The 13,385-nt window shown below is 44.9% G+C and overlaps 1 protein-coding gene across 2 annotated transcripts in view; it reads right to left on the bottom strand.

Moving 5' to 3' along the window:
- The window catches only part of LOC121559464 (protein patched homolog 1-like), a 96,956-nt gene that overhangs the window by 47,965 nt on the left and 35,606 nt on the right, over positions 1–13,385 (bottom strand). For both annotated transcript variants that reach the window (XM_041872708.2, XM_045226842.1), the window contains exons 4-12: positions 13,205–13,274; positions 12,872–12,963; positions 11,616–11,814; positions 11,390–11,511; positions 7,073–7,220; positions 5,142–5,273; positions 4,731–4,886; positions 4,341–4,439; positions 3,035–3,160 (exon numbers count right to left, since the gene is read on the bottom strand). In XM_041872708.2, coding sequence (XP_041728642.2) covers positions 3,035–3,160; positions 4,341–4,439; positions 4,731–4,886; positions 5,142–5,273; positions 7,073–7,220; positions 11,390–11,511; positions 11,616–11,814; positions 12,872–12,963; positions 13,205–13,274 — 1,144 coding nt within the window. The remainder of the gene's footprint in view (positions 1–3,034; positions 3,161–4,340; positions 4,440–4,730; positions 4,887–5,141; positions 5,274–7,072; positions 7,221–11,389; positions 11,512–11,615; positions 11,815–12,871; positions 12,964–13,204; positions 13,275–13,385) is intronic.

Genomic DNA, 13,385 nt, shown 5'->3' with positions numbered 1-13,385 from the left:
AAGTAAGAGATAAAGTGAGTTAACCCACATAAGAAAATACTACAGTGTACTATAGAATACTATAGTACTTAATGCTATAGTATTCTGTATTAAATTGTAGTATACTGTAGAATACTATACTCCACACTGCAGTATCCCTCGATTGTGTAGTGCTTACTATAGAATGTAGTAGTGTACTGTAGAATACTATACTACACATTGTAGTACCTTTCAGTCATTACAGTTTTTCTCAATCACGTACAAGCATTTTTTTGATCTGTGTTGAAACATATACTACCAGTCAAAAGTTTGGACACACCTACTCATTCAAGTGTTTTTCTTTATTTTTTTTTATTTTTTTACATTGTAGAATAATAGTGAAGACATCAAAACTATGAAATAACACATATGGAATCATGTAGTAACCAAAATTAGTGTTAAACAAATCAAAATATATTTTATATTTGAGATTCTTCAAATAGCCACCCTTTGCCTTGATGACAGCTCTGCACACTCATGCACCTTTCCTTATTTCTAGTGTGGAATGTCTTTCTGTGCGCCAATGGAACATCTATAAAACTATGAGAAAACCAACCTTTGTATTGAAAACATGAATCCAGCACACAATGTACCTATTGTTTATTTCCTTTTTTTAAATCAGGAATACTTTTTGATTTGATACAGTATGTATGAAATTGTTTGGTGAAATATGCATACAATGAGAGTAATTGCCCATATGCTGCACCTTTGGATAGTTGTATTTACAATTTTGATCATCATGATTTAGCGACTGCAAAGAAAATGTATTGATGTACTGGGATTTTTTAAACACAGACTAACTTTCTGTTTTGTCTGCTTGGACTCAAGAGACAAGTATGGTTGCACTAATCTTTTTGCAGGCAGTCGTGTTCTTTTGATGAATGTAGTTACAATTTTGACAGTCTAATAACCACTAAAAATGCTTAATTTGTAAACATGTCTAAAACCAAAATGAGAACGGGAGCATAGAGAGACAGAGTGAGAGACGTAGAGAGACGAGGGTGGGGTTAGGCTGGCTTCCTGCCCAGAACACAATCTGGATCCTGTGTAGCTGCCAGACCACTGAACACACACACTAGTCCTGTGTGTGTGCCAGAACACCCAGGGAGACAGAGGACTGCAGGGCTTGAGGTGATGAGCAGGCGCTATGGCTCGCAGACAACACACACACCCCTACACACACTCTCACTGCTAGTTTACAGCACCCTATTACCTCCCACTGTAACCACGCCTTAACACCAACCAGACACACACACAAACATACACACCACTCCCCCTCCTTCACTCATTCCTTAGCTCGTTGTAAAGTCTCAATTCCTTACACAACGAGAGAGAGAGAGAGAGAGAGAGAGAGAGAGAGAGAGAGAGAGAGAGAGAGAGAGAGAGAGAGAGAGAGAGAGAGAGAGAGAGAGAGAGAGAGAGAGAGAGAGAGAGAGAGAGAGCGACCCACAAACACATCACATGTCCTCTACACACACACACGCCAGGTGGCCAATAGCTGACCCCAGTACAGATAGTGGAGCTTTCCGGCAACTGAGTTAGGAAGGACACCTGTATCTTTGTAGTGACTGGATGTATTGATACACCATCCAAAGCATCATTAATAACTTCAACATGCTTAAAGGGATATTCAATGTCTGCTTTTTTTTATACCCATCTACCAATAGGTGCCTTCTTTGCGAGGCATTGGAAAACCTCCCTGGTCTTTGTGGTTGAATCTGTGTTTGAAATGCACTACTTGACTGAGGGACCTTACAGATAATTGTAATGTGTAGGTTACAGAGATGGGGTAATCATTCAAAAATCATGTTAAACACTAAAATTTATTAATTTGTAAAAATGTCTAAAACAAAATTCCACTTTGACATTGTGGGGTATTGTGTGTAGATCAGGGGCACAACATTTTAATTTAATCCATTTCAAATGCAGGCTGTAACACAACAAAATGTGGAAAAAGTCAAGGGGTGTGAATACTTTCTGAAGACACTGTACATGCGTATGTGAGCGCACAAATGTGTGTGTCAGGTAAGTGGGCTTATATAGCTTGGATTTGTGAACAAGTGTTGTGCGTGTGTGTGTGTGTGTGTGTGTGTGTGTGTGTGTGTGTGTGTGTGTGTGTCCTGGTTCAATCAGACCTTTGGGGTAAGTAGAGCATGTATAACAGACCCCTGTACTAAAGCCATCTGTCCACACATACTAATATTGGCTTCACTGTGAGAGTGAGAGGAGAGTAACGCCATGCCTGTATCAGGAGAGAGGGAGAGAGAGAGATAGAGAGAGAAAGAGAGAGAGAGATAGAGAGAGAGAAATAGAGAGAGAGAAATAGAGAGAGAGAGAGAGAGAGAGAGAGAGAGAGAGATAGAGATAGAGAGAGATAGATAGAGAAAGAGATGAGGAGAAAGACTGATCTCTCAAACACACAGCGTATCCGATCTAACACTTTCCCCCCTCCTTCTCCCCCCCCTCTCTCTCTCTCTTCAAAAATGAATGACAGATGTGAGTCAACCCCCCCCCCATCCATAACAAACAACCATAAAAAAGTTAAAGCCACCCACCACTGTTTCAGTAAAAAGCTGAGGGATGGGGATGGGGCTGGAGGAATGTAACCACTCTCAAATGCATAGACAGAGCTATGGATGCAAGGACTGACCATCCATGATATAACAACTATAGTTTTGACCATGTTTTGATGGGTTCTGATGGGGTATGACAGTTGAACTAAGCTCATGAGGCATTTCTAAGTAAAATAATTCATATACATATGAACAAATGGATGTAGCAACTGCAGATTGCCCCTTTAACCACCTCCCACACTGATACTACAAGCACACACACACACACACACACACACACACGGATAGGGTTACGTGGACCTCAGCCACAATCTGGACAGATATTGGGCCAATCACCAATCAGGGCACAAAGGGGGGATAACTTTCAGTTTTATGAATGAAGTCAAGAAAAAGTGCCTCACAACCACACACACACAACCACACACACAGACACACACAGGTACCTGCAGAGAGAAGGCTCGTAGGGCAGGTATAGGGATGAGAGCTGCCATGAAGAAAGCAGTGACGTTACTGATGGAGGTGAGAGCTACACTCGCGCCTGTCCTCTTCAAACACTCCCCCGTACGGTCCTAGAGAGAGAGAGCGAGAGAGCGAGAGAGCGAGAGAGCGAGCGAGAGAGCGAGAGAGCGAGAGAGAGAGAGAGAGAGAGAGAGAGAGAGAGAGAGAGAGAGAGAGAGAGAGAGAGAGAGAGAGCTCCATTTTCAACCTGTTTAGATAGGGGGCTACAAAACCCAATGCATTGCCAGAGGAGATACATCATGACGCCAATTAAATAATAGGGGAGGGAGGGAGGGAGGGAGGGAGGGAGGGAGGGATATCAACAGGGGGGGGAGGGAGGGATATCAACGCAAATGGAATTTAAGATAGACAGAACAAAGCAGCGCAAAATAAAACAAATAAATAAATTGGGGGTTGGCCAATAGGGGGCGATAAAATCATATATCACAATGTTTTATGAGTACATAATCACGATAGGACGAAGGTTGACGTCGCCCAACGCTAGTGTATGTGAAGTGTTGAGGACGTGAAGGACCACACACAGTGTGTGAGTGTTTCAGACAGAAGAGATCAGGTTCATCTCTGTTTACTGTTCATCTCCGCCACACAGAGGAAGCCGGGGGAAAGCAAAAACAAGCAAATACATGTCTGTGTTTTTCCCTTTGCATGATGGAGACGGAAAATAATCCCCTTCCACACACACACACACACACACACACACACACACACACACTCTACAAAACGTTTCAGTGCACCAGACCTCAAGATCTGTTCTGCACAAATTTAGGAGAGCCCACATCCTATTAGTGTATTAGTGCATTAGTGTATACAAAGTACGCTCCTATAGACATTTGAATGTCTGGCTGTGTGTGTGTGTGTTTGATGTTGCATCACAGGTGAAGACAGGCTCACATGCATTCCTCTAGGTGAGGGATAAGAGGAGGGGGAGACAGAGGGAGAAAGGGGGATGAATAGGTTTGTTTTCAATCTTCCCCTCTAATCAAGGACACATTTAGACATGGGACACTCACCCGAGCCCATATTCAAAAAAAAGTGTCTCAGAGTGCTGATCTAGGATCAGATTCCCCCTTCATACAATCATATTCATTATGCTTTAAATAAGGCAAAACTGGTCCCAGATTAGCTCTCCTACTTTGCTTACAGGCTGGGATTGAAGAAGCCGTGCCCTGTGTGATCAGTGTAGCGTGGAAGCATTGTATTGTTGTTGTTGATGTTGTTGTTGTGTCTCACCTCAAAGGGGATCCTCTTGTTCTGTCCCGTCTCACTGAAGGCATGGGCCAGGAGAAACACATCATCCACACCTACACCTAGTGCCAGGAATGGAAGCACCTGAAACACACACAAACATACCAGTTAGTCGGTCTGTTGTGTGACTGAAGTCTGAATTATGTATTACCTGCCTACAGTATTTTTTTTACATTTTAGTCATTTAGCAGACGCTCTTATCCAGAGCGACTTACAGTTAGTGAGTGCATACATTTTCATACTGGCCCCCCGTGGGAATCGAACCCACAACCATGCTCTACCAACTGAGCTACACGGGACACTGTGTATGTGCAGGAGGCGGTGTTTGTAACCTTTGACTGATTGTATGTGGATGTGTGTGTGTGTGTGTGCTACCTGTGTGGTGGCAGCGTTGAAGGATATGCCCAGCAGAGAGCAGAGCCCCAGGCCTGCAGCCACAGACAGCGCCACCAAGAGGACACCAGCCAGTCCTACAGCTCCCTGAGACTTAGCACAGTCCCAGCGCAGCATGGTCAGACACGCATAGGCCAACTACACACAGAGAGAGCGAGAGAGAGAGAAAGTTAACACACACACAAGCCATCTACACAAAGGGGAGAGAGAGAGAGTGTGTTAACTCACACACACACGCTTGCACACACACACTCACTCAAGCATTCAAGCATGCACACACACACACACACACACACACACACACACACACACACACACACACACACACACACACACACACACACACACACACAGTTCATTTAGTGTGTTGAGCCCCAGGTGTGTTACTCTCACCATGAGCAGATAGCCGCTGGCCACTCGTATGACGCTGACATCAGAGAAAGACTTGAGGATGTCTTCCAGAGTGGTGGTGGTAAACGTCAAAACTTTCTGAGACGAGTTGGCTGCTACACTCTGCTGTACCGTCTGGGGAAAGAGGGAGGGAGGAGGGAGAGGAAGGAGAGAGAGATGAGGGAGGGGGAGAGAGAGAGAGAGAGAGAGAGAGAGAGAGAGAGAGAGAGAGAGAGAGAGAGAGGAGGGGGAGAGAGAGCGAGAGGGAGGTAGAAGGAGGTAGAGAGAGAGACAGAGAGAGGGAGGTAGAGAGAGAGTCAGCTAAATAACAGGTTGAATAGTGTAAATGATGTAAAAGCAAACAACTCTACAGAGTGAGTAGGAGAGTCTCTAGGAGAGTACAGTACTGCAGCTGTGACCTCTATAAACACACACACACACACACACACACACGAAAAACTCAATGCTCTGGACTCTTTCACTGATGGTTAGAAGAGCAGTATTTCATTGATAAAAATCACACAAATTATCACACCTCTTCCCTCTCACTGAACACTGGCCCCAAAAATGAATTGCTGACACACACACACACACACACACACACACACACACACACACAGGGTCACATCGTACGGAGCAGAGGTCGAGACCTTAAAAACAAAGACCAGTTGATGTCAGACATGAGCCACCAATGGGTCCGCAGCTGGGAAAGAGATTGTGTGTGTGTGTGTTCAAAAGATTCAGCGCCTGCCTAATGTGTTCCAGATGTCCTGCTCTCCCCTGCACAGCCCCCAACTCTAACCCACCGCCACACACCACTACAGGGCCCACTCTCTACTGGCGGACCAGGCTTACATATGGGGCCTACAGTGTACCAGGGTCCCCAGGTTGCAAGTTCAAATACAGGGCCTACTGGGGGGCCCAGACATCAGCTTTAGATAGGGGGCATGGTCTGTACTGGAGGCCCAGACTTCAGCTTTAGATATGGGGCACGGTCTGTACTGGAGGTCCAGACTTCAGCTTTAGATAGGGGGCATGGTCTGTACTGGAGGCTCAGACTTCAGCTTTGGATATGGGGCACGGTCTGTACTGGAGATCCAGACTTCAGCTTTAGATAGGGGGCATGGTCTGTACTGGAGGCCCAGACATCAGCTTTAGATAGGGGGCACGGTCTGTACTGGAGGCTCAGACTTCAGCTTTAGATAGGGGGCACGGTCTGTACTGGAGGCCCAGACTTCAGCTTTAGATAGGGGGCACGGTCTGTACTGGAGGCCCAGACTTCAGCTTTAGATAGGGGGCATGGTCTGTACTGGAGGCCCAGACTTCAGCTTTAGATAGGGGGCATGGTCTGTACTGGAGGCCCAGACTTCAGCTTTAGATAGGCGGCACAGTCTGTACTGGAGGCCCAGACTTCAGCTTTAGATAGGGGGCACGGTCTGTACTGGAGGCCCAGACTTCAGCTATAGATAAGGGCCATGGGCTATACTGGAGGCCCAGACTTCACATGTGTTAATGCTGGGCTAAAACTAAAATGTGCACCCTACCATGATGGAGAAAAAACCCTGCCATGATACATCTGCAGTGCATTGCTAGGGCCTTCTTGAAACTATCACAGCCATAGTGTTTTATATCATAAGCTGCTGCTGCTAATGCTGCCTCCAAACTAGGGCAGAGATGGACCGTTTCCCCCTGTCCTCTCCCCTCTCCCTCTGAGGCCCACACAGGAGCAACTGGACTGAGGGGGAGGGATGGGAGAGGGGGAGAGGAAGGGGAGGAGGAGGGGAGGACAGGGGCTGGAATGTGCACATTACGTCTGCCATAGACAGGAATGCCCCTCTCTCTACACGCAGCATGTGTTTACGGTACACTCTGTATGGCTCCTAGTACAGTTTACTCCACTGTACACACACACACACACACACACACACCATTACCTCTGAGTATTTCCTCTGCCAGGCCTCCAGTATGGCAGCAGCCTTATCTTGGTTCCAGTTGATATGGGACACCTCCTCATAGCCCTTCAGGTGTTCAAACATCTGCTTAGGAGTCATCAGCTGGAACATTGTCTGTAACGCCTGGGCACTACACACACACAAGCACGCACACACACACACACAACAAAGAGAACACATATCAGATACACTGGAGCAGCGGTTCCCAAACTAGGGGTCACGGGATAATTTCCTAATATATATATATATATATATTGTGCGGCGCACAATTGGCCCAGCGTCGTCCAGGGTAGGGGAGGGAATGGCCGGCAGGGATGTAGCTCAGTTGATAGAGCATGGCGTTTGCAACGCCAGGGTTGTGGGTTCGATTCCCACGGGGGGCCAGTATATAAAAAAAAATGTATTCACTAACTGTAAGTCGCTCTGGATAAGAGCGTCTGCTAAATGACTAAAATGTAAATGTATATATACAGTGGGGGAAAAAAGTATTTAGTCAGCCACCAATTGTGCAAGTTCTCCCACTTAAAAAGATGAGAGAGGCCTGTAATTTTCATCATAGGTACACGTCAACTATGACAGACAAATTGAGGAAAAAAATTCCATAAAATCACATTGTAGGATTTTTAATGAATTTATTTGCAAATTATGGTGGAAAATAAGTATTTGGTCACCTACAAACAAGCAAGATTTCTGGCTCTCACAGACCTGTAACTTCTTCTTTAAGAGGCTCCTCTGTCCTCCACTCGTTACCTGTATTAATGGCACCTGTTTGAACTTGTTATCAGTATAAAAGACACCTGTCCACAACCTCAAACAGTCACACTCCAAACTCCACTATGGCCAAGACCAAAGAGCTGTCAAAGGACACCAGAAACAAAATTGTAGACCTGCACCAGGCTGGGAAGACTGAATCTGCAATAGGTAAGCAGCTTGGTTTGAAGAAATCAACTGTGGGAGCAATTATTAGGAAATGGAAGACATACAAGGCCACTGATAATCTCCCTCGATCTGGGGCTCCACGCAAGATCTTACCCCGTGGGGTCAAAATTATCACAAGAACGGTGAGCAAAAATCCCAGAACCACACGGGGGGACCTAGTGAATGACCTGCAGAGAGCTGGGACCAAAGTAACAAAGCCTACCATCAGTAACACACTACGCCGCCAGGGACTCAAATCCTGCAGTGCCAGACGTGTCCCCCCTGCTTAAGCCAGTACATGTCCAGGCCCGTCTGAAGTTTGCTAGAGTGCATTTGGATGATCCAGAAGAGGATTGGGAGAATGTCATATGGTCAGATGAAACCAAAATACAACTTTTTGGTAAAAACTCAACTCGTCGTGTTTGGAGGACAAAGAATGCTGAGTTGCATCCAAAGAACACCATACCTACTGTGAAGCATGGGGGTGGAAACATCATGCTTTGGGGCTGTTTTTCTGCAAAGGGACCAGGACGACTGATCTGTGTAAAGGAAAGAATGAATGGGGCGATCTATCGTGAGATTTTGAGTGAAAATCTCCTTCCATCAGCAAGGGCATTGAAGATGAAACGTGGCTGGGTCTTTCAGCATGACAATGATCCCAAACACACCGCCCGGGCAACGAAGGAGTGGCTTCGTAAGAAGCATTTCAAGGTCCTGGAGTGGCCTAGCCAGTCTCCAGATCTCAACCCCATAGAAAATCTTTGGAGGGAGTTGAAAGTCTGTGTTGCCCAGCGACAGCCCCAAAACCTCACTGCTCTAGAGGAGATCTGCATGGAGGAATGGGCCAAAATACCAGCAACAGTGTGTGAAAACCTTGTGAAGACTTACAGAAAACGTTTGACCTGTGTCATTGCCAACAAAGGGTATATAACAAAGTATTGAGAAACTTTTGTTACTGACCAAATACTTATTTTCCACCATAATTTGCAAATAAATTCATTAAAAATCCTACAATGTGATTTTCTGGATTTTTTTTCTCATTTTGTCTGTCATAGTTGACGTGTACCTATGATGAAAATTACAGGCCTCTCTCATCTTTTTAAGTGGGAGAACTTGCAAAATTGGTGGCTGACTAAATACTTTTTTTCCCCACTGTATATACACACTACATGACCAAAGGTATGTGGACACCTGCTCGTCGAACATCTCATTCCAAAATCATGGGCATTAATATGGAGTTGGTCCCTCCTTTGCTGCTATAACAATCCCCACTCCTCTGGGAAGGCTTTCCACTAGATGTTGGAACATTGCTGTGGGGACTTGACTGGCTCGCAGTCGGCATTCCAATTAATCCCAAAGGTGTTCGATGGGGTTGAGGTCAGGGCTCTGTGCAGGCCAGTCAAGTTCTTCCATGCCGATCTCGACAAACCATTTCTGTATGGACCTCGCTTTGTGCACGGGGGCATTGTCAAGCTGAAACAGGAAAGGGCCTTCCCCAAACTGTTGCCACAAATGTGATTGTATGCTGTAGCGTTAAGATTTGCCTTCACTAGAACTAAGGGGCCTAGCCCGAACCATGAAAAACAGCCCCAGACCATTATTCCTCCTCCATTTTTACGCGCAACACGCTTCAACACTCGGCGGTCCCATTCTGTGAGCTTGTGTGGCCTACCACTTCATGGCTGAGCCGTTGTTGCTCCTAGACGTTTCCACTTGACAATAAGAGCACTTACAGTTGACCGGGGCAGATCCAGCAGGGCAGAAATTTGACGAACTGACTAGTTGGAAAGGTGGCATCCTATGACAGTGCCACGTTGAAAGTCACTGAGCTCTTCAGTAAGGCCATTCTACTGCCAATGTTTGTCTTTGGAGATTGCATGGCTGTGTGCTCGATTGTATAACCCTGTCAGCAACGGTTGTGGCTGAAATAGCCGAATCCACTAATTTGAAGGGGTGTCCACATACTTTTGAATATATAGTGTATATTATATCATCTTTATATCTCAAAATCATTGTAATGTGGTTAACCTTAAAAATCTAAATGAAAATTATTAAAATCTAAAAGATAAAATTCAACCAGACATTATTATTATTATGTTACAGAGATCCTTGGCTGATATTATTATTATGTTACAGAGATCCTGGGCTGATATTATTATTATGTTACAGAGATCCTGGGCTGATATTATTATTATGTTACAGAGATCCGGGGCTGATATTATTATTATGTTACAGAGATCCTGGGCTGATATTATTATTATGTTACAGAGATCCTGGGCTGATATTATTATTATGTTACAGAGATCCTGGGCTGATATTATTATTATGTTACAGAGATCCGGGGCTGATATTATTATTATGTTACAGAGATCCTGGGCTGACATTCGCCTTCATCATTGTGGGTAATGAAACTAGTAAAGGTGATGTAGGCAGTAGGCATCGTGGGTAGTGCCACTGTGGGCAGTGACACAATGCCAGGCAGCAAAATGCCCTGTAAGCAGCAGCATAAATGCCATGCCCGTCATGCCTGCCGCCCGCCACCCATCTAAACATCCCTGTGGGCAGCTAAATAACACACGCATACTAATGTGAACACACACACTCACCCAGACTCACACACACACGCATGAACATAAACACACCCACACCCATAACGACCCGTCACTGCCAACCAAGCAAAAACACAACCACAAAAACAAAGAAATACACACTGTGTGAGTGTGTGTTTAGAGCAAAGGGATCCAGTGCAAGCCTACTTTAAACTGCACTTGAATTAGAAAATCTCCAGGGCATTTGTAGAATCACAAGCAGATCTCCATAGTCCAGTTCTCTCCTAACCCGGCTAGGCAGAAAGTGCTTACTGTGCATTCTGACCTATAGTAAGGATGCATCCCAAATGGCACTCTATTCGCTATGTATAGGGAACGGGGTGCCATTTTGGATGCACACTAAATGTTACTTGGAGAGCACTTTGTTTATGTATACATGTACAGTATGTACCCTGGCCAACTGAGTGTTAGTGTGTGTTTTAAGTGGCAGGCTGTGTGTGTTGCAGTGCAGTAAATCTAGCAGTCATTAGCAGATTCCAGTGAAATCTAAGAGCTCCAGCTGTTCCTGCTCAACTCTGGATGTGCTGCCTGGACACTAGATCCACTGTATACCCTCCCTCCCTCCCTCCCTCCCTCCCTCCCTCTCTCCCTCTCTCCCTCTCTCCCTCTCTCCCTCTCTCCCTCTCTCCCTCTCCCTCTCTCTCTCTCTCTCTCTCTCTCTCTCTCTCTCTCTCTCTCTCTCTCTCTCTCTCTCTCTCTCTCTCTCTCTCTTTCTCTCTTTCTCCTCCTCTCTCTCTCTCTCTCTCTCTCTCTCTCTCTCTCTCTCTCTCACCTGAGTAGTGGTCCGGTGCCATTCTTGGTGGTCCCCCCTACAATCAGCTCTTCCTGCCAGTGCATGTACTTCCTGGAGAGGCCATGGCAGCCGCCAGTCAGGATGCGAGCGAGGTCAAAGGGCTGCAACACAACAACATAGTCAATGGATCTGTGTCTGCATGCATGCATGTGTACAAACAGCATATACATGGATGTGTGTGTTTCTGCGTCCTGTGTGTGTGTACCTTGGTGGTGTTCTTGTTGGGGGCAGTGAGGGGACAGTCTGGGTCTTGGGGGTTGAGACAGGGCCGGTCCATGTATCCATGGCCCACGTCAGCCTTCTCCAGCATCACCTCCCAGCTGTCTACCTGGAACTTCAGGGCCCGAAGCTCCGTCAGAAACTCCTTGGGGTCAAAGTTGGTCCACTGCAGAGGGGGCTTACCGCTGTGAAGGGGGGAGACACACACACACAACATCCAATCAGCATGAGGACAATGAACCAGATCATTCACAAATACAGGTAGACTGTTGATCAAAATTGGGTTTGTTTTCTAATTCTTTGTGGATCTCAAGTAAAAAAAAATCTCTCTCTCTCTCTCTCTCTCTCTCTCTCTCTCTCTCTCTCTCTCTCTCTCTCTCTCTCTCTCTCTCTCTCTCTCTCTCTCTCTCTCTGATGTGTATAATGTGTGGTGTGTATAATGTGTGGTGTGTATAATGTGTGATGTGATGTGTATAATGTGTGATGTGTGATGTGTATAATGTGTGGTGTGTATAATGTGTGCTGTGTATAATGTGTGGTGTGTATAATGTGTGGTGTGTATAATGTGTGATGTGTATAATGTGTGATGTGTATAATGTGTGATGTGTATAATGTGTGGTGTGTATAATGTGTGGTGTGTATAATGTGTGGTGTGTATAATGTGTGATGTGATGTGTATAATATGTGATGTGTATAATGTGTGGTGTGTATAATGTGTGATGTGTATAATGTGTGGTGTGTATGTGTGATGTGATGTGTATAATGTGTGATGTGTATAATGTGTGGTGTGTATAATGTGTGATGTGATGTGTATAATGTGTGATGTGTATAATGTGTGATGTGTATAATGTGTGATGTGTATAATGTGTGGTGTGTATAATGTGTGATGTGTATAATGTGTGATGTGTATAATGTGTGATGTGTATAATGTGTGATGTGTATAATGTGTGATGTGTATAATGTGTGGTGTGTATAATGTGTGATGTGATGTGTATAATGTGTGATGTGTATAATGTGTGATGTGTATAATGTGTGATGTGTATAATGTGTGATGTGAATAATGTGTGGTGTGTATAATGTGTGATGTGATGTGTATAATGTGTGATGTGTATAATGTGTGATGTGTATAATGTGTGGTGTGTATAATGTGTGGTGTGTATAATGTGTGATGTGATGTGTATAATGTGTGATGTGTATAATGTGTGATGTGTATAATGTGTGATGTGTATAATGTGTACTCACGGGAGGTAGACCATTCCAGACTGGAGCTTGGCTCCCTCCCAGAAACAGTCAAGCGGAGTGATGATGAGACAGGGGTGGAGCTTCTCAATGATCTGACAGGAGACAGCAGACACCATGTTACCACTGGTGCTATAATCAGTACAGTAGAACATCACATTATAATAACATCACATTATAGTAATATCACAACATCTTCTCAATGATCTGATCGAAGACAGCAGGCACCATGTTACCACTGACGCTCTGCAACTACTAATCACATTATAATCCTCTGTATGAGAGGTGGTGTTTGGTGTAGAAATAGAGAGACAAACTCAGTTCACTCATGCTTACCTGGTCCATAAAATGAGCTTCGGTAACCATTTCTCCTGATTTGTAGCATAAATGTTCCAATTTCCATTGTCTGAAAAGGAGACGTTCAATATATCACTTACACAACAGCTATGAATGATCTAAAACATCATTTGTTTGACCGTGTGTGTGTGTGTGTGTGTGTGTGTGTGTGTGTGTGTGT

This window comes from Coregonus clupeaformis, chromosome 18 (genome assembly GCF_020615455.1).
Source record: "Coregonus clupeaformis isolate EN_2021a chromosome 18, ASM2061545v1, whole genome shotgun sequence".
NCBI classification, from domain to species: domain Eukaryota; kingdom Metazoa; phylum Chordata; class Actinopteri; order Salmoniformes; family Salmonidae; genus Coregonus; species Coregonus clupeaformis.
Note: the sequence above shows the minus strand (reverse complement) of the source record. Positions and strands in the feature narration are given on the sequence as shown.